At 39.0% G+C, this 25,857-nt stretch overlaps 1 protein-coding gene across 5 annotated transcripts in view; it reads left to right on the plus strand.

Annotated features, from left to right (window-relative positions):
• The first annotated feature begins 1,282 nt into the window (after positions 1 to 1,282).
• The window catches only part of LOC307164771 (uncharacterized protein), a 195,658-nt gene continuing 171,083 nt past the window's right edge, over positions 1,283 to 25,857 (plus strand). For 4 of the 5 annotated variants that reach the window (XM_079881847.1, XM_079881846.1, XM_079881848.1 and 1 more), the window contains exons 1-3: positions 1,283 to 1,382; positions 1,567 to 1,851; positions 16,352 to 16,651. In XM_079881847.1, coding sequence (XP_079737973.1) covers positions 1,322 to 1,382; positions 1,567 to 1,851; positions 16,352 to 16,651 — 646 coding nt within the window. In that variant the 5' untranslated portion in view covers positions 1,283 to 1,321. Of the gene's footprint in view, positions 1,383 to 1,566; positions 1,852 to 15,899; positions 16,168 to 16,351; positions 16,652 to 25,857 lie in introns of those variants that run through there. The other variant, XM_079881849.1, reaches the window with a different exon arrangement.

Below are 25,857 nucleotides of genomic sequence, written 5' to 3' on the forward strand. Positions count from 1 at the left end.
TTTCTTTTAAATGTGTTTTTATGGCTTCAGTTCTGGTTCCATGTAATAAATGACTGGTTAAATTAGTCAGAGAGGATTAACATTCACTGTTACAGGACAGCACTAACATTTACTGACATCTACTAAAGATATATGGATATACCAGTTTGCACACGCTGTGCTTCTTTTCTGTGTCTTTATTCAATTTCGTAAATGTTAGTTAATCCACAATAACGTTTAAGAAATCTACTAAAGACAGAAAAGAACCACAGCATGAGTTTATACAGCAACGGTATAATTCAACCTAGTACTTGTTACAACATTAAAGTAAAAGTGTGTTTTTATTTAGTTTTTGTTCCATATATAAATCTATTTCTGCTCTATTTCACTTGTCATCTTTTGTCTTTGTATTGCTGCAGAATATTATTAACATCACATTTAAATGATTTAAAGTATTTCAGTGAAGCTTCAAACCAACATCAAGTGATTTTAAAGCTTTAATCTGTGAAAAACTCTGTTCTTCAGGTGTGTTTGGTGATGAATGGAAGTATATGATGAAGGGAGAATCATTCACTCTAAACTCTGATCTTACTGAAATAAAGGATTATGATGTGATTCAGTGGAAGTATGAAGGCACTTTAATAGCTGAAATCAATGTAACAGCCGACAGAATCACTGTATATGATGATGTTCTTGATGGGAGATTCAGAGACAGACTGAAGCTGAACAATCAAACTGGATCTCTGACCATCATAAACATCACTGAAGAGACTGGATATTATTCTCTACAGATCAATGGTGTGAGAAAGAGAAAGATCAATATTGGTTCCTATGGTGAGGTTAAACACATTTGTTTCACCTTTATTTAATGACAAAATTTAAATTAATTCATACACCATTTTGTTTGTTTTTGTTTGTTTTATGATATTGATTATTTCAAACTGACATTTTAAAGCATAGTAAAACATTATTAAATGATTTCACAGTATTAATCTGACAAACCCTGTTTGTGTGTGTTCTGTGTGTGTTTTTGGTATCAGGATCAGTGACAAGAGTGTCAGTGAAGGAGGGAGAATCACTCACTGTAAACTCTGATCTCACTGAAATAAAGGATTATGAATGGATTCGGTGGATGTTTGGAAATGAAGATGATAAGACTTGGTGGTTGTCTAAAACTTTAATAGCTGAAATCAATAAACAGGCCAACAGAATCGCTGTATTTGATGATGTTCTTGATGGGAGATTCAGAGACAGACTGAAGCTGAACAATCAAACTGGATCTCTGACCATCACAGACATCACAACTGAACATGCTGGAGTTTATAAACGACTGATCAAAAGTATGAGAGGGTTTGGGCTTTCACACAGTTTCTCATTAAAAGCTTTCAGAGTTTCTGTCTCTGGTGAGTAGAGATCATTTCTCATGTCCTTCAAATATTCTTGTTTTTTACTAATTATTTACATATTTATTAATTGTTGAATCATTTTATAGTTTGAGATGATAGATCATATACACACTGACTGAACCGTAAGAAGATTGTTGATTAGAGATGTTCTTATTTATCATTTTTCTCTCATGTTTTCCAGCTCGTCTGCCTGTTCCTGTCATCAGCAGAGACTGTTCTTCATCTTCATCATCATCATCATGTTCATTGGTGTGTTCAGCTGTGAATGTGGGTCATGTGACTCTCTCCTGGTACAAAGGAAACAGTTTATTGTCCAGCATCAGTGTGTCTGATCTCAGCATGAGTCTCTCTCTCCCTCTGGAAGTGGAATATCAGGATAAAAACTCCTACATCTGTGTGCTGAACAATCCCATCAGCAACCAGACTCAACATCTCAACATCACTCAACTCTGTCACACATGTTCAGGTACGGCTGATATTAGTTGATGTCAGCGCTGATATTAGCGTTTATGAACTGATCTGATCTCAGTTTGATGCTTTTATTCCTCAGACTCTGTCCACTGTTGTGGTCCTACTGAAGCTGTGATCCGATTGGTCCTCTCTGCTCTGGTGGGCGTGGCTACTGTCATTCTTCTAGTTTATGACATCAGATCCAGAAGAGCTGAACGAGATCAAGCACATATTCACACATCAGAAACCTAATGGTGTCATTTTTCACATTACTATTTTTTTTTGTCCTTTATTAATCTTTGTTTATTTGTAATGGCTTTATATGCTGGCATTTACTGTATGTTTATTTCCAGGAGGCTTATTTCCACCCTAGAACATAATTTGAGAACAAACAGCAACATATTTTCTCATTAGTGCTCAATGTGTTTGTTGTAAATGCTGATTATTATTATTTTTAACAATCTACTCATTCATATTTGATTGGGGACTTTAAAAATTACTTCAATCACACTTAAAGTCTCACATGTCTTGTATTGTTATTATTGTTCAGATCAGACGTCTCTAATACTGAAGCTCTTTTACTGACTAAACACATTTCTCTCAAAGACACAGATCTCACTTTACTACTGCTGTTCATCTGTCATCTGGATTTCTTTGCCTTTGTCAATAAAGTTTTTTTCAGTCTAAGGTTCAAGAGTCTCTCCTTGTTTTATTAGATTCATAATGTCGAGCGCAGGAATACTAACCCTATGTATTTGAACAATTCTAGCACTTTACATTTTTTTAAACGTTTCTAAATGTTTACATTATTATTAAGGTAAATCCTCCATTAACACTAAAAGAATATTTTTATTTTTTTAGTTTATATTTTTGTAGCTCTGTGAGATTTTCTGAAACAAACCACAAATACATTATGCATTAATGTACCGAATAATAAACATTAAAGGATCAAATCTGGTTCATTATCATCAGGTGTCTACAATAATCAAACAATCATCACTCAATTAATTAACTAATTATCTCAATTCCCATATCACTGAGTGGTGTTCATTTAACACCGGGGATTTTGCTGTGAGGTTTCCAAACAATGCCTTTGAATATACTTTAATCACGACCGGGAGGATTTCGACCAATTTCAGAGAGAATCCCACGGCAAAAAAAGAACAACAGATTATACTGTAGAATAAGTGTATGACAGTAGCCGCGTTTCCATTCCCCTTCAAATTGCGCCCTAACCCTGGAATTGGAATTGCGAATGGGAAATACGCCCAATGGAAACACGCCAATTTCGCAAAAACTCCAATATATCAAAAAAATATAATAATTACGCTCTCATGAGGTGGTTTTTCAGGCAGTTTGAAAAAGGCATATTCCGCAAAACTGCAATGGAAACAGTTTTTGCGTATTTACAACAGGTCACCTGACGTAGATGATGCGGTATGTTTGGACAGAAAACGAGACAGTTATTTATTAAACTCATAAAAGACTAAAGAATTAGGAAAATACTGGATTCTAAACCACTAATAAATGCCAGAATCAAGACCTGAAAGCAGATATGAGGGAGAAACACCAGAAACTCCTCATATGTGCCGCTCCCAGTATAAGAGTCTTTCCTTGCCATTAATGCTTGAATAACACGCATACGTCTCCTTCCATTAAAAATAATGGCTAGTGCGGCGGCTGGGATATATGTTGCCATAATTGTTGGAATGACTCATGGCGAGAAAAAAAAAAAAATGTTTCAGTCGCATAACATCGGTTATTGGAAATATCATCATTTTAGAAAATATCGCAAAAGTTTTGAGCAAATCTGTAATGGAAATGCGGCAAATGACATGATGCATTACATTACAGTTTACATTTACAGTTCTTCAAACTGTAAAGCCTATCAATGGTGCACATTAAGATTTTCCAACCCAGTTGTCTTTTCAATTCAATCTATTGACACATTGATTGTCACAATAGGCTTAGATGGAAGCAAGTTGATAGCAAGTTAAAGTGCACCTAAGTATATCAGTGCAGACGTGCAATAATTTGACTCAAACTTAAATACTAATTTAATACAGTGACAAAGGCCAGCTCCTGGCAACAGCTTGCAACAACTGTTTTCCAAACCAGCCACAAACCATCATTACAACCTCAAAGAAAGAAAATCGCGGCAACCTATCTGGCGTTGTCTATTCAGCGTGAACGCCACCATTACTACTGAACTAACACTTCTCCATTCATAAAGGGGACATGGGACCGTAAACTACCGTACTCACCCTACCAAACAGGAATACCATAAATACAAAACAGTGGTTACAGCCATCACACTATCACAATATGTGCAATTCCTCTCCTCTGTTATACTTCCCTCTTTCTTGATCCTTCAGCTTGTTACACAAGTCATGAGTTTCAATATATCCACAAACCTAGACCGCTGTCTAGTTGTTTCCTCTTGTTATTACAACACTAACTTTGGCCCAAGTGTTGGCGATATCTAGTTTTCAAAAGCATATACATGTTAAACCAGCAAGGTAAAGCAATGTTAGCTGTGATTATTTATTCCTTCACATGCTTTACCTTAGATCAGTTTTGGTTCCTTCTTCCTCTTCTGCTTGAATATCTTCATTCATCTTCATTTATCTCTATTCTCTCATGTTTTCTAGCTCGTCTGCCTGTCATCAGGAAAATACAGAAAAGTGAAGTTGGACAAGAAATTATAGATGATGTAACATTAAAGATATGCATATTGAATAATATTTAGAAAATAGACTAAAGCCAGTTGAACTAGAAGAGCAAATGAGAAAGAAACCACCATAGCATGCAAAAACCACTAGAAGGAGCGGCGTGAGTAAACAACAAAAAGTCACTGGTGACACTCATCAACCACAGGGACCTAGACAAAACTCCACTGAGGTGTCAGCGACTTCTGATCCGCCTAATGAAGTTCAACCCTGTCGCTGAATACATCCCAGGTAAGAACCTGATAGTACCTGGCGTGCTGTCGAGGCACCCGGAGTCAAAAGTGGACAACACAAAACTGAGCGAGGGCATCCAGGCAACGTGGAGGCCATCGAAGAGCTGGAAAGGCCTAAAACAGTGCTGGAGCGCATACATTACATTACATACATTATATTACAATACATTAAGTCTGGCTGGCCGCGATTTAGACTATTTTATGGAGAGAAGTAGTCTTAATGAGCATAATGGACTGGTAAAGAAGGGAAACCAAATAGTGATCCCACAAACAATGAGAACTGAGATGCTGGAGAGGATCCACCATGGGCATCAAGGCCTAAACACATCCAGGGAGAGATACAATGATGCCATCTGGTGGCCAAAGATCAGCCATGCGGTAAAGGAGAAAGTTTCCTCATGCCCTCACTGTAATGAGCACAAACCAAGCCAAAGCCGGGAACCACTCATCACAACGCCTTTGCCGGAGCTCCCTTGGCAAAAACTAGCTGCAGATCTTTGTGAGTTTAAAGGAAAGCACTTCTTGGTTGTTACTGACTATTATTCAAGATGGCTTGAAGTATTGAGTCTCACCCAGACCACAAGTGAAGCAGTTATAAGTAAGCTGATGAGCATATTTACACGGTTCGGGATACCTGAAGAGCTGATTACGGATAACAGCCCGCAGTTTCCCTCACGGCAGTTCCAGGTCTTCACATCCAAGTATGACATCCAGCATACTACATCGAGCCCATACTATCCCCAAGCTAATGGGATGGCGGAGTGAGCGGTAAGGACCGCTAAAAGCATCCTTAGGCAACAAGACCCCCAGCTAGCTCTCCTGATCTACATGGACACAGCCACAGAGCTGACAAAAGAAAGCCCAGCCAGACTCCTCATGGGAAGGAGACTGCGAACCACAGTCCCCAAGCTCCACCATCAATTGACACCGGCATGGCCCAATCTGTCTACAGTAAGGCAGGCAGATGCCAAAGCTAAGCAGGCCTATGAATACATCTTGTCCGGAGACCCTGGCTCGGTGGCGGCCATCTTGTCCGGAGACAATAGCTGCGTTCCAAACCGCATACTTCCCTACTATTTAGTATGGGAAAAAGAGTAGGCGAGCGAAAAAGTATGTACGAATCCAAAAGAGTAGGCGAGAATTACCAGGGTGACGTACTAATTATCGCGAGATTCGGACTTAAGTGCGTTCGAATATGCCTACTTTCCTACTATATAGTAGGCGAAAACAGTACGTGAAGGAAGCAGTACGTTCGAAACATCAGTATTCATAAAAGAGTAGGCGAGAAGTTCCCGGATGGCTTACTGCTTTCGGACAGATTTTTGAGTGCTCAACCGATGGATACTATTCTATCCCAGGAGGCTACGCGAGAGGATACGTCATTATCAAACATCGCAGAGATCGGCGACGCGGGTGCTTTCAAATGTGAGTAACCCGGTTCCTTGTGTTAAAATTGTATGTGTTGAACTACTGTAGAGTAAACTGTTGAATTGTTGAAGGTGTAAAGACGTTACACAGTGTAGCATAGTTGTGATTTTGCTGTAAAAACACGTTTTATTATGTATAACGTTAGCTAACAGGGGAGCTCCAGTAAGGACACGTAAGTTACGTCTCTAACGTGGATTTACATAAACCATATACATCTTAAAGACGCTTATTTTAAATGTCCATTTACATCTGACAGGAAAATCTTGAAATATCACAACATGAAATAGACATGAGTGATGAATGTGTGCTATTATGTAGAACAAATCTATAAAGTAACTAACGTTAAACATAAGTTATCTATTTTATTTGTCCATTAGTAGTTGATAAATTGAGGAACATTTATGTTGGATAAAAAGTTAAAACAACCTCAACATGTAAATGTAGTGTTGAGTTCATAAATCACAGAGGTAGGCTAATGTGAATCTTGTCTGGATGTTACAGGGACAGATGAACAGATGTGTGTTTATCCGGTGGAGAGTGGCTCATGAAGGCTTTGAGTGAGTATACTACAGAAATGAATAACTATTTAAATCTTAAATTGTAGTTTATTTTAATTATTGTAATTTCAAACAGAGCTATTACAGCACCTTTCTGATTCTTGATTTCTGTGCATTTGCTGCACAGCTTTTGTGGTGGAGTAGGACCTGCAAGGGAAGATGATGGCGGCATTTGTGGGAAAAAAGCGTTTTTGTCTTCTAAATAATACTGAAATCAAATGACATTGTGCGGTTAAATGACTGCTTTTGTGTTATGTTTGTGCATTTTGTAGGATCTGAAATGTCAGCAGGCTGGTGTGAGCGCTGAGGATGAGGAGCCCAGAGCTGAATCCTGGAAACGGTGCCATGGATGAGACCCTCCATCACTCCACCAGCCCTTATGAGTCCCTCCATCACTCCACCTGCCCTTATGAGTCCCTCCATCACTCCACCTGCCCTTATTGCCTCAGATTGTGAAGCACAACACATCACGCAACAACCTCCGGCATGAAGGAATGGCTCACCTCGGGCGGTCAGCTGATTCATCAGAATAAAGCCGCAGAATGGGAACCGCTGTGTTGAGATGGCAGAAGGATGTGGGGTTCAGCGCCTGTAGTCTACATACATGATTGTAGTTTGAATAAAGCTTTGTTTCATGTGTTGACTTATGCATTTGTTTATTGTGTGATGGTGACTTTCATTCATTATTTTACTAATTTATTAATATTTCTCATTGTTGTCAGTAAATAAAATATAATTATTTAATTAATGTTTTATTTAATTGTTTGAAAGAAAATGTAGATATGTTCATTATATACACATCTAGAGTGTTTTCAATCATGCATAGCTATGTCATATGACATACATTACATTTTGTTTGTTTTATTGAATTATATCATTTTCAGTAAAAAGTAATATAATTAAGTATTGGTCAGCATTTATCATTGTTGTTATTGTATGTTTTGGGGTGGGATAGCAATGCAATTCATTCTGAGGTAATATTAATTTTTTATATTAATGATACTTAAATATTTAGAGTATAAAATCAACAGTTTTTCTCCAAAGGCGAATCTTCGCACAGCTGCCCTTTGTGCAGACATTACAAACGCTGAGGAAATCCGTTCTAGGTAGGGCTGTTGAGTTACTGATGTTATGAGATCTGTAAAAAATCTCATTATGTATGCAAACCCATAATATATATATATATATATATATATATATAATATATTATGGGTTTGCATACATAATATGAGATTTTTTACACAGGAAAAAAAGAACCTACAAGGTTGAATATCTTAATATATATTTTCTTAAATAATTCATTATAATACATTTAAAAAAATCATTTTTTGTTATTTATAGGCCTAGGGATGAGAACAAGAAAAAGAGGAAAAAATAAAGCAGTTAGCCACTTTTGCTTGTGGATGAAAACGTTTGGATAAAAAATTAACAACATATTCAAGAGATGACAATTTTGGGATTTCGTAATAAAAATAAATAATATCGTTAAGGATAAAACGGTGGGTCACATTAGTAGGGTTAAATATAAGAACTTAAATCAACCCTAAATGTATTTACAAAATAAATGGGCAGCAGTTTCTTCAAAAAGACCACAAAATGAGCAAGTTTAATCAATATCAAGATATTTACAGATAGATGAATTAAACGTGTCGTTCAAATCTTTTAAGTTGTTGCGCGTGTGATAACGCGTCGTAGGTCACATGATAACGTCAACCTGGCAGATGTCCGGTTCGCATTCATACTCAACGAGATTTGGCTATAAAGTACCTACTCTTTTAGCGCTCGTTAAGTAAGTACTTATTGAAATTAAGTACCTACTCATTGAGTATGCGGTTTGGAACGCAGCCCATGGCTCGGCAGATGTGACGTGAAAAAACTCAGGTTCAGGAACAGGCTCAGACTCATGAACAGACGTGGTCTCAGGAACAGAAAGAGAGGAAGCGTAGAGGCGGCCATCTCTGCTGAGGGCTCAGGTTCAGGCATGGCAGCGGCCATCTTTGCCGGAGACGATCTCTCAGACGTGGCGGTGGCCATCCTGGGAACCAGAATCAGGCGTGGCCGCCTACTTGGCTGGAGATTCCCCTTTAATGCTGCTGGATTCATCTTTGGTCTGTCGTTCTGTAACATTGAGGCAAGGACGAAGCAGAGAGAGAATCCACATGCAAGCACTACTTAAGCACTACTTAAGCACTACTTAAGCACTACTTAAGCACTACTTAAGCACTACTTAAGCACACAGCTACAAGATACAATGACCGACCAACAACAACTGAAGCACAGAGGTTTAAATACGCAGGCAAACAAGCTAAACAAGATAACAAGGGGGCGTGGTTAATCAGAAACACCTGGGGAGACTAATAAACAAGAAAAACTACAAAGGACTACAAAACATGGCACAGAACAGGAAATAACAAAAGTGCACACAAGACAAGGGGAACACAAGACAGGAATCATGACAAATACTGTATGAAACCCCAGACTAAAAGGGGGAGATGTCACGTAAACCAGTTACGATCTGTGATTGAGCATACGTCAGTACCTACGAATGCGTAGGATAATACAGGAAGTAAAACACTGAGCAGATTCACATGTGTGAGGTTACATCATGTTGGAATTAAGTCGAGTTAAAGACAATCTACTGTCTCCTCATAAATATATATTATACGAAGATAGCAACACTTCATAATTTTGTTATTTGTGATTAAGTTAGTGTTTAAATGCTGATGTGGCAGGTCCAATGAAATTCTTCCTGCCTGCATGTGGTTGGTTAGTCCACTCGTTGAGTTTCGTCCTATCAGTGGGCTGTATAGCAACATGTATAAACGGGCTGGCTATGGTGTCACAAGTCACCGCCCCTTCCCGGGTCGTCATTTGGTCGCCATCCAGAGTGGTGTGCGAGTTTCCTGCGGCTGGCAGTTGATTGAGGTTGTCCCTCCTCTGTCAAAGGTTTGAGTGAGAAGTACGGCCAGTATGAGTGTTTACACCTCAATACGGAAGTGCTTAGTTTCCGCTGGCACACGCTGTCCTCCCGATCGACTGGACGAGCCCTCAGTCTGCATGTATGCGTTTATCTGCCTGACTGGTTTGGTTCCCAGGGATCGCACCCATAAGATGCATCAAATACGGATTGGTGGCGTCTGCATGGCCGATTAGCTTTCTTGCGGTTGGACTGCGTGGAACTACTGTCTGAAGGCGCTGTTGCTTTGCTGTTAACAATTGGACTGACATCGTTGTCTTTCGTGTTTGTGTATTACGTGTGTGTATGCGTGTGTGTGTTTGTGGTCTATATCTTTTTCTTTTGTATTAGTTATTTTTGTATTTTGATTTAGAATTGGTAAGGTTTAAATTGAAAAGTGCGAACACCTCGATTCCATTTGCTGTCTCCGTGAAGTGACAATTCTGAGTGTAACTTCATTCTGCGTTACAGGAGCTGAGTGCGTAAAGCAGGGGCGGATTGCTGGTGGTGGTCTTTCTCACGAGTGCTGTGTGGCGTGTGTACTTGTGTGTGAGTGTGTGTGCACAGGTGTACGGGAAGGGTGACTTGCCGTGGAGGCCTTATGCGCCCTTTATCCCCTGCTCTGCCTCGGCTCCTTTTTCGCTGACTTCTCAGGTCGCTCTGTGTGTGTCTTGTTGAATAGTGACGTTGTTGTGTCTATATTAATTGTTGTTGATTGTGTTTTGTGCTTTTTTTTTATATAAAGTATTAATCTTTAATAAAATTTATATATTTTTGTATCCACGTCTCCTGCCACTTTACTGTGAACGAACCTGTGTTGCCTTTAATCAGAAATTCCATTGTATTGTCCCTGGCAAGATTCCAGGGTGGCGTAGTCGCTAGCTGATCACCTCTAAGTCCATTCGTCCGTGCCGCCACACTGAGCTTAAACGTGTTAACAGTAATTTTAAAAATAGTCTATTATTATTGTAAGCAGCCAAGTCATTTACTTTAAGCAGCTGATGGCTGCTGGAAGGTGCTTGTTAATGGACGCGCTCGCTTGGGTTGTTATTCACTGCAATGTCCACACCAAGTTAATATGCTTACATTGTAGATTTATTTTACCTTGACTGGTCCTCATTTCTAGTAAGCAAGAGTCCAACAAACAGTCAATAAATCCACAGTTCCAAGTCCTTCACCAATACAGATTTCCTCAGCATGGCATACAGTGTAGCATAGCTTAGCGGTCAAAAAACTGTGTGCACCTTCCCTCCAGCAACACATGTCACCTGAAGGAAGGTTCCTACTAGTGATGTGACATTTGAACCGAGGCGTCGGAGCGTGTGTCGAGAAAAAGTGGGCGTGCCAGATGAAGCCGCGATTCGAGGCTTGTGTTGTTAACGTAAAAATCACGTGACTAATGACAAACGAGGCCTCGGTTTGTGTAAATACGTCATCGCGCCTCCTTGTGGGTGTTGTCAGGAGTAGTAGAAGCAGTTGTAATAGTGTTAGAGAGTCAGAGAGTTAGAAAACTATCATTGTCATTGTCGTTATTGTGTCATATGTGAGGGCTGTATATTATTACATTATCAGGTTAGAATAGTTATAGTGTATATTATTATTATAGTAGGCCTAGCTATATTATAGTCTTGTTATATTAATTAGATAAGATTATTTGGATTGCTCTGGATTTTTGCATCTGGACTGGACTGCTTTTTGATTTGGATTGCCCTTTTTGATTTGTTTGCTTTTTGTGACCTCTTCCTTTTTCCTGGTAATGGAGCCAGCAAGAAAGAGGGAATCCTCCCCTGTTTGGGCTCAACAGAAACATCAGGATCCTCATTTGTACCACTGCCATTTTTACGTTCCCCTGCATCCTCTGTTCCTTGTGAAAGGATCTTTTCCCAGGCTAGAGAGATTTTGTCCAAGAAGAGGAATCGTCTAAACCCCAACACACTTGAAATAATAGTTTTTTGTTTCTCAATAAAAAATCTATTGTAATCCTTCCTTCCGGACTATTCTGTTGCAGTTTACTTTAATCTGTTATCTATAATCTGCTAAATGAATAAATGTACTTTATTACACTCCCTCTAACATAAGCACTGCACTCAACACAGTGTCACTGTTGTTGTTCATACTGTCACTATCCAAACAATTTATGAATAATTAATTAACTGTGTGTGTGACTCTGCACAAGTAAATTCAGACAGAGAAATATATATATTTTATATTATACACAGTAATGGACAAATGTCTGATCATGTCTTTTTATTATTGCAAATGAAAGGTTACAGACATCAACAGTGAGTACAAAATAAATAAATAAATATTTTTGTTTATAAAAATATTTTTATAAAATATACATTTAAATATAAATATACAAATAAATATAAATATTTATTTGTATATTTACATTACAAATAAATATTTTTATTTATAAAAGTATTTTTTATAAAATATACATTTTTTTATAAAAAATATTTTTTATAAAATTAGGGAGGGAGGGCGCGACACTGGTTCAGAATGAATGAATTTGTCTGCTATTTCTTTGCACAGTAGCTAGGTGTCACTAGTGAGCAATGCTGAATGAAGCTTCGAGTAATGAACCTTTGGCTGAAGCAATGAGCTGTGAGGTCTCAGTGGTTCAGGAAGCCTCATTTTGCCATCACTAGTTCCTACCTATATTCAGCAACCAATTAATCAAAAGAGAGACCCCTACTGGACACACACTTACATGAGGTTTAAATAAAGACAAAATGCCTCTTACAATTATTAAGAAATAATTAATATATTCATTCTGCTAAAGCTAATTTTCTGTCTTAAATATGTGTATCCAATTCATTGTCTAGAATATTTATTATGGTAAACATGGTTAAATTCCCTTCTAGTGAAAATATCAATTTTATTTTTGCTAATGCTTACCAAATTAAACCTGTATAAACTGTTATGTACAGTCTGAGATTTTGGTGGTTTAATTCATGTGCATTGCTGTTTACTTAAGGGTTTTAAGTACTTAAGTAAATACTTACACTATTTGTTGTGTGGTTTTAAAGGTTTTTCACCTACTGAAATTCTGCAATAAATTGAGAAAAAGCAACTTAAGTCTCATTCTTGTGAGTGGAACCCAGTGTTCAATTCAGAAGTAAGAAACCCCTTTCAAGTGTGGGACTCGTGCAGCTTAAAACACTTGACAGACATGATCCATTACATTAATTTTCTCTATTATGATTGGTTCTTCATATGTGCAATTCCTCTTCTCTGTTATACTTCCCTATTTCTTAATCCTTCAGCTTGTTACTCAAGTCATAAAGTTTCTCAACCATAACCCTGCAGGGTTGCATTATGGTTCTGGTCACATAATTCGACGCTCATTTGAGTAAACCTCTTCCTCTTTTTTTTATTTTTTTTATTATGTAGTTGTTGATCCATATAAAAACTTTTTCTCCTTTTATCCAAGATATTTAGTGTTTGTAGTCAGAAAAGTTTGTAGTCAGCTTGATTTGAAGAAAAAAAAGACAAAAAGCATCCCCTAAACCCAGTTAAATTTTGGTTCCATGAATGTTAAGACACACATATCTCACATTACTGCTGTCCATTTACCATATATATTTGTCTTTATCAATAAATGTTCAAGAGTCTCTCCATGTTTTATTACATTTATTGTATATTTAGTGTATATTTGACCAAATTTCAGCAGTGCGCCACATATAAAGCTGGACAAGGGCTTTGAAGATTCGGTTTGGTGTCGATCATGCTGTGAGTTAAATTTAAAGCTTTAGCACAGAGTGACTGTAGAAACACAATGTGTGTCCCACTCAAGACTAATTGTCACACACTCTCAGAAAAAAAGGTACAAAAGCTGTCACTGGGACACTACCCTTCAAAAGGGTTCTAATATGTACCATTTAGGTACTAATATGTACATTTTGGAACTAATATGTACACGTTTGGTACCAATATGTACCTTTGAGGGACTTATATGCACTCTTCAGGTACAAAGGTGTGCCTTTTGAAAAGGTACCGCCACAGTGACAGCTTTTGTACCTTTTTTTTCTGAGAGTGCACTTAACTCATTGGCAACGTGAGCGTATGATTTACATTCATTGAACAACCAGTCTGTGTCTGACGTCCCTTAATTCACTCTCTGTGCTGATGCTCCCATACAGTAACATTACATATGAGAACAATTCATCCACTCTGTTCTTGAATCAATAACGCTTGCATGTGCAATAACTTTGGTTGATGCTTTCTTGTCAAAGTACGCAAACTGTTGCTTAAAGACACATTTCACACGTTTATTTCTGTTGAAAATGATGTCATTGGTCTAGAGGAAGTTGAGGCCCACTGGAGCTCAAAGTGACCAAATTCAGAGCGTGAATTATCAGGAATAAAGAGCTAGATGGTCACATATATCAACACTTATAGATGTGCAGTTACATGAGATGTTGGTGGAGTTTCACTTAATTTCACTACAGAGCAGCTTCACATCAGCTCATCTGTCATTTTATTACTGAAGCAGTTTTGAAGAGTTTGTCTTTTCATATTTGTGGACTGAAAGCGCTGAAGATGTTTAGCATCGTTTTCTTCTGTTTGTGTTTCTGGCGTCTGGATGGTGAGTTTTAAATATGTGTTTATGGCTTTAGTTCTTTCTCTTCTGGTACCATGTAATAAATGACTGGTTAAATTAGACAGAGAGGATTAACAATTACTGTTACAGGACAGCACTAACATTTACTTACATCTGCTAAAGATATATGGATATACCAGTTTGCACACGCTGTGGTTCTCTTCTGTGTCTTTATTTGATTTTGTGAATGTTAGATAATCTAAAATAAGAAATCTACTGAAGACAGAAAAGAACCACAGCATGAGTTTATACAGCAACAGTAAATTCAATCTATAACTTGTTACAACATTAAAGTAAAAGTGTATTTTTATTTAGTTATTGTACCATATGTAAATCTATTTCTTTTAATTCATCATCTTTTGTCTTTGTGTTGCTGCACAATATTATTAATATCACATTTAAATGTTTAAAAGCATTTCAGTGAAGCTTCATCAAACCAACATCAAGTGATTTTAAAGCTTTAATCTGTGAAAAACTCTGTTCTTCAGGTGTGTTTGGTGATGAAGATGAATTTAAGCGTATGATGGACGGAGAATCATTCACTCTAAACTCTGATCTTACTGAAATAAAGGATGATGATGTGATTCAGTGGAAGTATGAAGACACTTTAATAGCTGAAATCAATAAACGGGCCGACAGAATCGCTGTATATGATGATGTTCTTGATGGGAGATTCAGAGACAGACTGAAGCTGAACAATCAAACTGGATCTCTGACCATCATAAACATCACTAAAATGACTGGATATTATTCTCTACAGATCAACGGTGTGATAAAGAGAAGGATCAATATCGGTTCCTATGGTGAGGCTAAACACATTTGTTTCACCTTTTATTTAATGACAAAATTTGTATTAACCCATACACCATTTTGTTTCTTTATGTTGTTTTATTTCAAACTGACATTTTAAATTATTTAGTAAAACATTATTAAGTGATTTCACAGTATTAATCTGACAAACCCTGTTGTGTGTGTTCTGTGTGTGTTTTTGGTATCAGCATCAATGACAGTGTCCGTGATGGAGGGAGATTCACTCACTGTAAACTCTGATCTTACTGAAATAAAAGGTTTTAAATGGATTCAGTGGAAGTTTGGAAATGAAACAACTGTAATATCTGAAATCAATAAATGGGCCGACAACATCGCTGTATATGATGATGTTCTTGATGGGAGATTCAGAGACAGACTGAAGCTGAACAATCAAACTGGATCTCTGACCATCATAAACATCACAACTGAACATGCTGGAGATTATAAACAACTCAGAAATGAACATACCGGTAGTGAAAATTCCTATACTTCGGCCAGTTATAAGTTCTTTCTCGCTGTCTTTGGTGAGTTAAATACTTTTACCATTTTATGTTTTATTACCCAGATACAATTTTAATCCAAAACACCATTTTGCTTTTTTTCTGTTTTTGTTTTATATTATTGTTAATTTGACATATCAATATCAATATCTCAGATACAAACTCTGTTTCTGTGTGTTGATACAGTCGAAATATCAGTGAAGGAGGGAGAATCACTCACTGTAAACTCTGATCTCACTGAAATAAAAGGTTATGAATGGATTCGGTGGATGTTTGGAAATGAAAATATTTTAATAGCTGAAATTAATGTAACGGCCGACAGAATCACTGTATATGATGATTATCTTGGGAGATTCAGAGACAGACTGAAGCTGAACAATCAAACTGGATCTCTGACCATCACAAACATCACAACTGAACATGCTGGAGATTATAAACTACAGATCAAAAGTATGAGAGAGATTAGGCTTTCAAAAAGTTTATCATTAAAAGCTTTCAGAGTTTCTGTCTCTGGTGAGTCGAGATAATTTTTCATGTCCTTCAAATATTCTTGTTTTTTACCAATTATTTACATATTTATTAATTGTTGAATCATTTTTTAGTTTGAGATGATAGATCATATAAACACTGACTCAACCAAAAATAAGATTTTTGATTAGATTTGTTCTAATTTATCCTTTTCTCTCATGTTTTCCAGCTCGTCTGCCTGTTCCTGTCATCAGCAGAGACTGTTCTTCATCTTCTTCTTCATCATCATCTTCATCATCATCATGTTCATTGGTGTGTTCAGCTGTGAATGTGAGTCATGTGACTCTCTCCTGGTACAAAGGAAACAGTTTATTGTCCAGCATCAGTGTGTCTGATCTCAGCATGAGTCTCTCTCTCCCTCTGGAAGTGGAATATCAGGATAAAAACTCCTACATCTGTGTGCTGAACAATCCCATCAGCAACCAGACTCAACATCTCAACATCACTCAACTCTGTCACACATGTTCAGGTACGGCTGATATTAGTTGATGTCAGCGCTGATATTAGTGTTTATTAACTGATCTGATCTCAGTTTGATGCTTTTATTCCTCAGACTCTGTCCACTGTTGTGGTCCTACTGAAGCTGTGATCCGATTGGTCCTCTCTGCTCTGGTGGGCGTGGCTACTGTCATTATTCTGGTTTAAGACATCAGATCCAGAAGAGCTGAACGAGATCAAGCACATATTCACACACCAGAAACCTAATGGTGTCATTTCTCACATTACTATTTTTTTTGTCATTTATTAATCTTCATTTGTTTGTAATGGCTTTATATGCTGGCATTTACTGTATGTTTATTTTCAGGACGCTTATTTCCACCCTAGAACATAATTTGAGAACAAACAGCAACATATTTTCTCATTAACTCATTAGTGCTCAAAGTGTTTGTTGTAAATGCTGATTATTATTATTTTTAACAATCTACTCATTCATATTTGATTGGGGACTTTAAAAATTACTACCAATCACACTTAAAGTCTCACATGTCTTGTATTGTTATTATTGTTCAGATCAGACGTCTCTAATACTGAAGCTCTTTTACAGACTAAACACATTTCTCTCAAAGACACAAATCTCACTTTACTACTGCTGTTCATCTGTCATCTGGATTTGTTTGCCTTTGTCAATAAAGTTTTTTTCAGTCTGAGGTTCAAGAGTTTCTCCTTGTCTTATTAGATTCATAATGTCGAGCGCAGGAATACTAACCCTATGTATTTTAACAATTTTAGCACTTTAATTTTTTTTAAACGGTTCTAAATGTTTACATTATTGTTAAGGTAAATCCTCCATTAACACTAAAAGAATTTTTTTTTTTTTTAGTTTATATTTTTGTAACTCTGCGAGATCTTCTGAAACAAACCACAAATACATTATGTATTAATGTACCGAATAATAAACATTAAAGGATCAAATCTTGTTCATTATCATCAGGTGTCTACAATAATCAAACAATCATCACTCATTAACTAATTAACTCAAATCCCATATCACTGAGTGGTGTTCATTTAACACCGGGGATTTGATGTGAAGTTTCCAAACAATGCCTTTGAATATACTTTAATCACGACCGGGAGGATTTCGACCAATTTCAGAGAGAATCCCACGGCAAAAAAAGAACAACAGATTATATACTGTAGAATAAGTGTATGACAGTAGCCGCGTTTCCATTCCCCTTCAAATTGCGCCCTAACCCTGGAATTGGAATTGCGAATGGGAAATACGCCCAATGGAAACACGGCAATTTCGCAAAGACTCAGGGACGCGGGAAGTGGGGGTGCTGGGGGTGCTGCAGCACCCCCTGTTTTCACAGAATTGTAAATGCAATGCATATGTTAGTTCATTAAAATGTATTCATTTTTAGCATTTAGTCATTTATTTGTAATAAACACCTTAAGTGGTTTATTTAAAAATTGTTATATATGTTAAATTATGTTTTTAAAACATAAGCGCAGAGTGTATTGTGTGTGTCGAAAGAATTTGTCCGCAGCTGCAAAAAAAAATTATAATAATAAAAAACACAGTCAAAAACCCCACTGTTAGTGTCTTGTAAGGCACAGGCAAATATGTAAAATATAGCAGGAGACATTTTAATTGTTTACTAATAAAACAGTTATTTTTTATGTCAGTGGGCTATAGCCATGCAATTGACGAATCGCGATCTTCGCAGCCCCAGAGAGAAATGCACATTTCATACGAATTAGGCCTACATAAGCAGCGCAGTCTGTTTTCTTTCGTTTTGAATTGTTCTGCTTAAAAGTAGACATTTCAAGCTATCTATATGTCTCAGGTCTGTGAGGCAATAGGCTACCTTATTGGCCTACGCTGAGTTTCGGTTCATTATGAGACGAGCTCCAGGTTCGCCAGCGCCTCCGTGTCCTGATTATCTATTTTCTAATAGCCTTATTTATTAAAACCAGACAATTTTTTGATGAAACATCGATTAAAATTAAGATACAATTAATACAAAACGAAATTAAATTTAAAGACAGGCTTTGTGCTTTCAGTTTGAGGTGTCTGTGAAAGTTTTAAAACATTCGTTTAGTGCCGCTTTAGAGCGCTCACGTCCGTAACGGAGAACTGTCTGTCTGTAACATGTTTTTTTCTTTTTTTTTAAAAATAAATTTCTAAAAAAAATGCGACTTAGTCCAGTGCGACTTAAGCTATAGGCCTATATGTTTTTTCTTCCTCGTGACGCATTTTTTGACTGATATGCGACTCTGGAGCGACTTATAAAATAGGCTACGGTAAGTTATTTATTATTTTTGTGCAAATGTCCCATAAAGTCCCATCCTTTAAGGATTAATTTATGTCCCGTTGACCGGTCCATTGCGTTACGAATAAAAGCAGAATCAATAAAGTCAAAAATGTGATGTGCAGTCAGGTTTAAGTGTGTGCTATTTGAACAAGTGTTCTCACTGATACGTTTGTTGTGATTCGCGGAGATTTGACGAGTTTTATAGTCTTGATATTGTTTTTTATTCAAAAGTGGTGACCCCCCCCCCCCAAAAAAAAAAAATCAGCATAATTAATTAATTAAGATTAAAATCAATAATTACAGTCTCATGATGTGACGGAGAGGCAGAGACGGTCGGATCCATTTGCAGATATTTATTAACCCTCTGGGGACCAAGCTGTTTTTGGGGTCCTTGAGATGTTCTGACATGCCTTGATATTTGTGCTTTTTTCAGTTATTTATAAACATGTTAATGGCAAAGGTGTAAATTCACTCTATATAGCACAAACAGGGCTACCATAATATGCGAGCAACGTGCATGTAGATGTTTGTATTTTTAAGAGAATAATGTTTATGCGTGGTTATTGGAAAAAAATAAAATGAAAGTTGCTGATTTAAGAACACAAAACACATAATAAATATGTGTCCACAAGACTTTTGACTAATTGATGTTGTCCCTTTGAGTTCTAGCTTCAAAATTATGTGAAAATCATCCTGCCTGATTGTTCACATGAAACACTACATTGATTTAAACATTGTAAAACAGTTTTTTTGTCAGAAGAGGTTTATGCGTGGGAGTGGTAATGGGTCATCAATATTAATGAGATTCAGACCAGGGGTGTGACATAGACGCTCCCCCAAGTGTTAATGGGCCATCAGTGAGGCAGCCTGAACAAAGAATGAGGAGATTCAAATGTTTTGTTTTTCAATCTGTTTTATTGTAATTTTGTAAAAACAAAAGTAAAGGCAGGTATCTCACAGTAAATGCTTATGCCCCGTTGATGCGGGCTCTAAGCAAATCAAATGTGACCATATATTACATATATGTGACCTTTTATATTAACATTACCAATCAATAATTGTTATATTGTGCATGCATAACAACACATTTGTTGCAAAGCCACACAGGCACATATAGGCTACATTTGTATCATCACTAGTATATAAACAAAATGTAACTAACATCTGTAAAATAGTAGGTAAATATGTACTTACTCTTTTTGATTTTTGTTGCTGCGTGTCCTCGTTGCAGTGGAAGGCGAGAGTGAACAAGCTACATTCCTTTTAAAAAAAGTTACAAAACATATGTAACATCAACCAATCTCCAAAAATAAATAATAAAGTCATACAGGCTCATATTATTAACACGAAGTATAAACAAAATTGAACTAACACCTGTAAAATAGTGGGTAAATATATACTTACTCTTTCTGATTTCTGACTGTGTTGCTAAGCGCACTCCGAGTTGCAGGCGGAGGTAGTGATGAAGCTACATTCCTTTTAAAAAAGTTGAAGAATATTATTACATAAATATAACTATAGTAGCATTAGTCTATAATGAATTACTGATGTAAATAATTTTAGACGCGTGCAATAAGCCTATATGCGTGTCAATGGGCCATTACCGGAGAGGCACACCGCAAACATTAGCCTAACACATTTGTGCACTTCATTAACTGGGTATATTTACACATTTCAGCACATTTACACACATTTACAACTGATATTTGCGAGCATGCATCGTTAATGATAATGAGGCAGCATTTATATAGTCAAAATATAATCTAAACACCTACTAGGCCTACTTTCTAAAATAATTTCTAAATTCTATCTTTCATACATAATGATCTAAACATATAATTTAGGCTGCACATACAAATACAAATTTCCTAACCAAGGGGTGTAGCATATGTACACAAAAAAAAAAAAAAAAAAAAAAAAAATTTTAACATTGAAATGGTACGAGATATTAAATTCATGGTATAGATATGCACTTTCATTAGATCGTGTTGAATATAGGTAGATATAAAATGTCAGTACTCTGGATGGCAAGTCCACCCAGTATAATATGTAAGCTCATGTTTTGAATAGCTTGTCAACTAATGCAAGTAAGAATAAATACTTACTCATCCGAAATTCTATCCACGGCTGGATCAAGTCGCTCTTCAAAATACAAACGGTCGTCATCAGAGTAGTCGCGCTCCTCTTCTGATGAAAATCTGGACTCTTCGTCGCTAGTATCCAGGACGAACTGAAGGGCTTCCGCACCGGTGTACCGTGTCATCTTCCCAACGCGCAGGTGACGAAATGATGAAACTTGAAGCGTTTAATGCATTTGCTTGGGGGCGTTTACCTGTTTTGCATAGATGGCTTAGCACATTATCTTGTGAATAGCGCGCTCCGTAAGTAGGCGTGAACGAATTAAAGTCAATGAGCTCGTAATGAGCTCGACTGGAATCGCTCTCTTTTTATACAGATTACAGAAGCTGATAATATTTGTTTTTTATATAAATGACTTCATTTAACAGATGCGATCTCAAGCTTTATGCCCGTGGGTCTGTTTGCCTGTTTGACTGAATTTTCGCGGAGTTATAGATCATTTTCGAACGCGTTTCAAATGGGAGTTTACTGACAGAGAGAAGGCAGAAATCGCATCATGTTAAAGTTTCTTTATTTGTCAAAAAGCAAAACACTTTATTTTTATTGTGAGTATACAGAAAAAAAATAGAAACTGAACAGGATCGATTGATGTATAACACGAAAATTAAAGATCAAAATTAACAGAGCATTTTGTGTTTATTTTTCATTGCTAAAAAAAAAAACGAGCAAAACGCGCCGGCGCGTTTTTGGTCCCCAGAGGGTTAAAGCAGACAAGGGCAATCCAGAATCGTAGTCAAACAAGCAAAGGTCAGAGGCAGGCAGCAAAGTTTCACAAACGAGTTCAGAGTCCAAGTTCAAATACACGAGATCAAGACAAAATACTGAGTAGCAAGAGAAACAAACTGAGACAGAGGTTTGGTAAAACAAGACTTCACCAATGAGAACAGAACAGAACAGTCCAGATAAAGGGGAGCTGAGGGTGCACAGGTGAAACGGATGAAATCATAATGAGGTAATGAGGGAAATGCAGTCCTAGTATGCAGGAGAGAGGGACCTAGTGAGACCAGGAGGAGGCGCTGTCGTGCGTTCCGTGACAGAGCCCCCCCCCCCCTGCGAGCGGCTCCGGAAGCGAGGACCTGGCCGACGACGGGGTCTTCCACGGGGTCTTGGAGCAGGTTGGTCTGGGTGGTCCCGGTGAAATCCAGCAGTTAATGTGGGATCCAGGATATCTTGAGACCTGACCCAGGAGCGTTCTTCGGGACCGTAACCTTCCCAGTCAATGAGATATTGCAAAACCCCGCCGCGGCGTCTGGAGTTCAGGATCTCTCGCACCCGGAAAGCCTCCGGAAAGTATCTCAAATGGACCAATGAAACGAGGAGAGAGCTTCTTGCATGGGAGCTTGAGACGAAGATCTCGAGTGGAAAGCCACACCCACTGGCCGGGTCGGTATCGAGGATCTGGCCGGGTCGCTCCTTCGATCCGCCTGATGCTGATAAAGGCGAACGGCTCGCTGCAAATGGACGTGAGCAGCATCCCAAGTGGCCTCGCTGCGCCGGAGCCAGGCATCTACTGCTGGGAGGTTGGAAGGCTCCCCGGCCCACGGGAAAAGGGGAGGCTGGAAACCTAGAACACATTGAAAGGGCGTTAGACCGGTGGCAGGCTTTAGCAGGGAATTTTGGGCATACTCCGCCCAGACCAGAAAACGACTCCAGTCCTGTTGATTCTGGAAGCAGTAAGTTCTCAGAAAACGAATTAAGTCCTGGTTAAGGCGTTCAACCTGCCCGTTGCCCTGGGGATGGTAACCAGAAGTTAAACTGACATTGATGTTTAATTTAGCACACAATTCTCTCCAGACACGGGAGGTAAATTGGGGACCGCGGTCAGTCACAATGTCCTCGGGCAAGCCAAACAGACGGAAAACCTGGTTGAATAAAGCCTCTGCAGTTTGTAAGGCCGTGGGCAGGCCGGTCAGGGGAATGAAACGGCAGGACTTAGAGAAACGATCCACCACGGAGAGGATGGTAGTGAATCCTTGAGATGGAGGTAGATCCGTTACAAAATCCACAGCGATGTGTGACCAGGGACGTTGTGGTACCGGCAGAGGTTGCAGCAATCCTGCGGGCTTGAGATGGGAGGATTTCACAGTATTACAGACAGAGCATAGATGAACAAACTTGATAATGTCAGACTGAAGAGAAGCCCACCAAAAGCGATTTGAGGCTAACTGAATGGTGGCTGCAATACCTGGATGACCTGCGCTGGGAGTGCAGTGAACCCATTGAAGCACACGGTGGCGGAGATCTGGTGGAACGAAGAAGTGGTCAGCGGGGCATTCTGGCGGAGCGGGATGTTTACTCAGTGAAGTGGTGATTTCAGAGATGATGTCCCATTGAACGGGAGCCACGATGAGAGCAGTAGGAATAATGGGTTCAGGCTTGGATTCGTCGGCTGGATCATCGAACTGGCGGGAAAGGGCGTCAGCTTTGCCGTTCTGGGAACCCGGTCTGTCAGTAATCTTGAAATCAAATCTTGAGAAAAACAGAGACCAGCGAGCCTGGCGAGAATTCAAACGTTTAGCAGACCTGATATACTCCAAATTCCTATGATCAGTGAGCACTGTAAACGGTTGACGGGCTCCCTCCAGCCAGTGCCTCCACTCCTCAAAGGCGGTCTTCATGGCCAGAAGCTCGCGATCACCCACGTCATAATTTCTTTCAGCAGAATTGAGTTTGCGAGAATAGAAGGGACAAGGAAACATCTTAGCTGGATTACCATGACGCTGTGATAATACTGCCCCCACACCTGTGTTAGATGCATCCACTTCCACGATGAATTCCTTCTCTGGATCTGGGTGATGGAGAATAGGAGCAGAGGTAAACTTCTCCTTGAGTTGAGCAAAGGCCGCAGTACAATCCGCTGTCCACCTGAAATATTTACCTCCTCCTCGAAGCAGAGATGTGAGAGGAGCTGCAATCACACTGAAGTTGCGGATAAATCTGCGGTAAAAATTAGCAAAGCCCAGAAAGCGCTGCAGCTTTTTAACAGAAGATGGTTGGGGCCAGTTAACCACAGCTTTGACCTTACCGTCATCCATAAGGACTCCCTCTGCACTGATGACATAGCCCAGGAAGGAGATGCATGTCTGATGAAATTCGCACTTGGAAAGCTTGGCATAGAGTTGGTTTTCAATCAGGCGTTTGAGAACCGCACGAACATCTTGGACATGTTCTTCAAGGGAATCAGAAAAAATCTGAATGTCATCAATACAAACAATAACTTTCAGATGCAACATGTCCCGGAAAATCTCATTAACAAAAGCCTGGAAAACGGAAGGACTATTGGCCGAAAGGCATAACCCTGTATTCATAGTGCCCTGATGTAGTCGAAAATTTTCCATTCATCTCCACTCCGTATGCGAATCAAGTTGAATGCGTTCCTAAGATCCAGCTTGGTAAAGTAGCGGGCAGTGCGGAGCATCTCCAAGGCTGCTGGGACTAGTGGAAGAGGATAGCGATACTTGACTGTTACCTCATTTAGACCACGATAATCTATGCACAGCCGGAGACCCCCGTCCTTCTTCTTGACGAAAAAGAATCCGGCGGAGGCCGGAGATGTAGAAGTGGTAATAAAACCTTTTGCCAGCTGTTCGTCAATGTACGCCTTCATAGCCTCAGTCTCAGGTTGTGACAGCGGATAAACTCTTCCGCGTGGAATTACAGCCCCAGGTAAAAGCTCTATAGCACAGTCGCCAGCACGATGAGCAGGAAGGTGAGAAGCCTCAGTTTCGCTGAAAGCCAAAGCGAGATCATGATACTCAGAGGGAATTTTCTGAAAATCCACTCCCTTAAGGGAAGTGTTGTGGAGCTCAGTACCTTGGACAGCTGCCTTGCAATTGAACTGGCAAAATTCGGACCACCGGGAAATTCTCCCCTCAGACCAGGAAATTTGGGGGTTATGTCTCTCCAGCCATGGAAGTCCTAAAATTACTGGATGCCCAGGTGAGTGGATTGTGAAGAACTGGATGGTTTCAGAGTGCTGTTTCCCGAAGCTGAGCGTGAGGGGTTGAGTGATGTATTGAACCTCTCCAGACCCTAGGGGGCGCCCATCCAGGGCTTCCACGGTAACACAGGACTCACATGCGAGGAGAGAAACACGATGAGTTTTGGCAAAAGCAAGGTCGATAAAGTTTCCAGCAGCTCCTGAATCAATCAAGGCTTTTATGTCTAAATCCAGTTCATTAACTTTCAGAGAACTTTCCAAAGAAAATAGTCTAGAAGAGCGATTAGAACTCACCGTAGCAGAATTCTTGAGAGCTGGATTAACCGGACAGGTGGCCTTCAGATGTCCTGCTTCTCCACAGTACATACAGAGATGATTACGGCGTCTCCTCTCCCGCTCCGCTGTGGAGAGGCGTGTGTAGCCAATCTGCATGGGTTCCGACTCCACGCTGGGGAGAGTATACTCAAGAGGACTAGATCTGGGAGGTGTGCGTCGGGAGCGTAACAAATTGTCAAGGCGGATAGCAAGCTCCATAATTTGATTTAAAGTTTTACCGTCGTCGCGACACGCCAGCTCTCCTTGGAGGTTCGGGTTAAGTCCCTTGCGATAAATGAGCTTAAGAGGTTCCTCCTTCCATCCAGTTTGAGCAGCAAGGGTACGGAAAGAGAGCGTGTAGTCCGCTGCGGTCGAATTTCCCTGGCGTAACGTGAGCAGTAGTTCACCTGGATCCTTTCCTCCCGCTGAGTGTTCAAACACCTCTCTAAATTGAGTCAGAAATTCGTTATAAGAAGGGAAAGAGAGCTGACCTCCATACCAGAGTGCAGTGGCCCATTCCAGAGC

Source organism: Squalius cephalus (genome assembly GCF_949319135.1).
Source record: "Squalius cephalus genome assembly, chromosome: 9".
NCBI classification, from domain to species: domain Eukaryota; kingdom Metazoa; phylum Chordata; class Actinopteri; order Cypriniformes; family Leuciscidae; genus Squalius; species Squalius cephalus.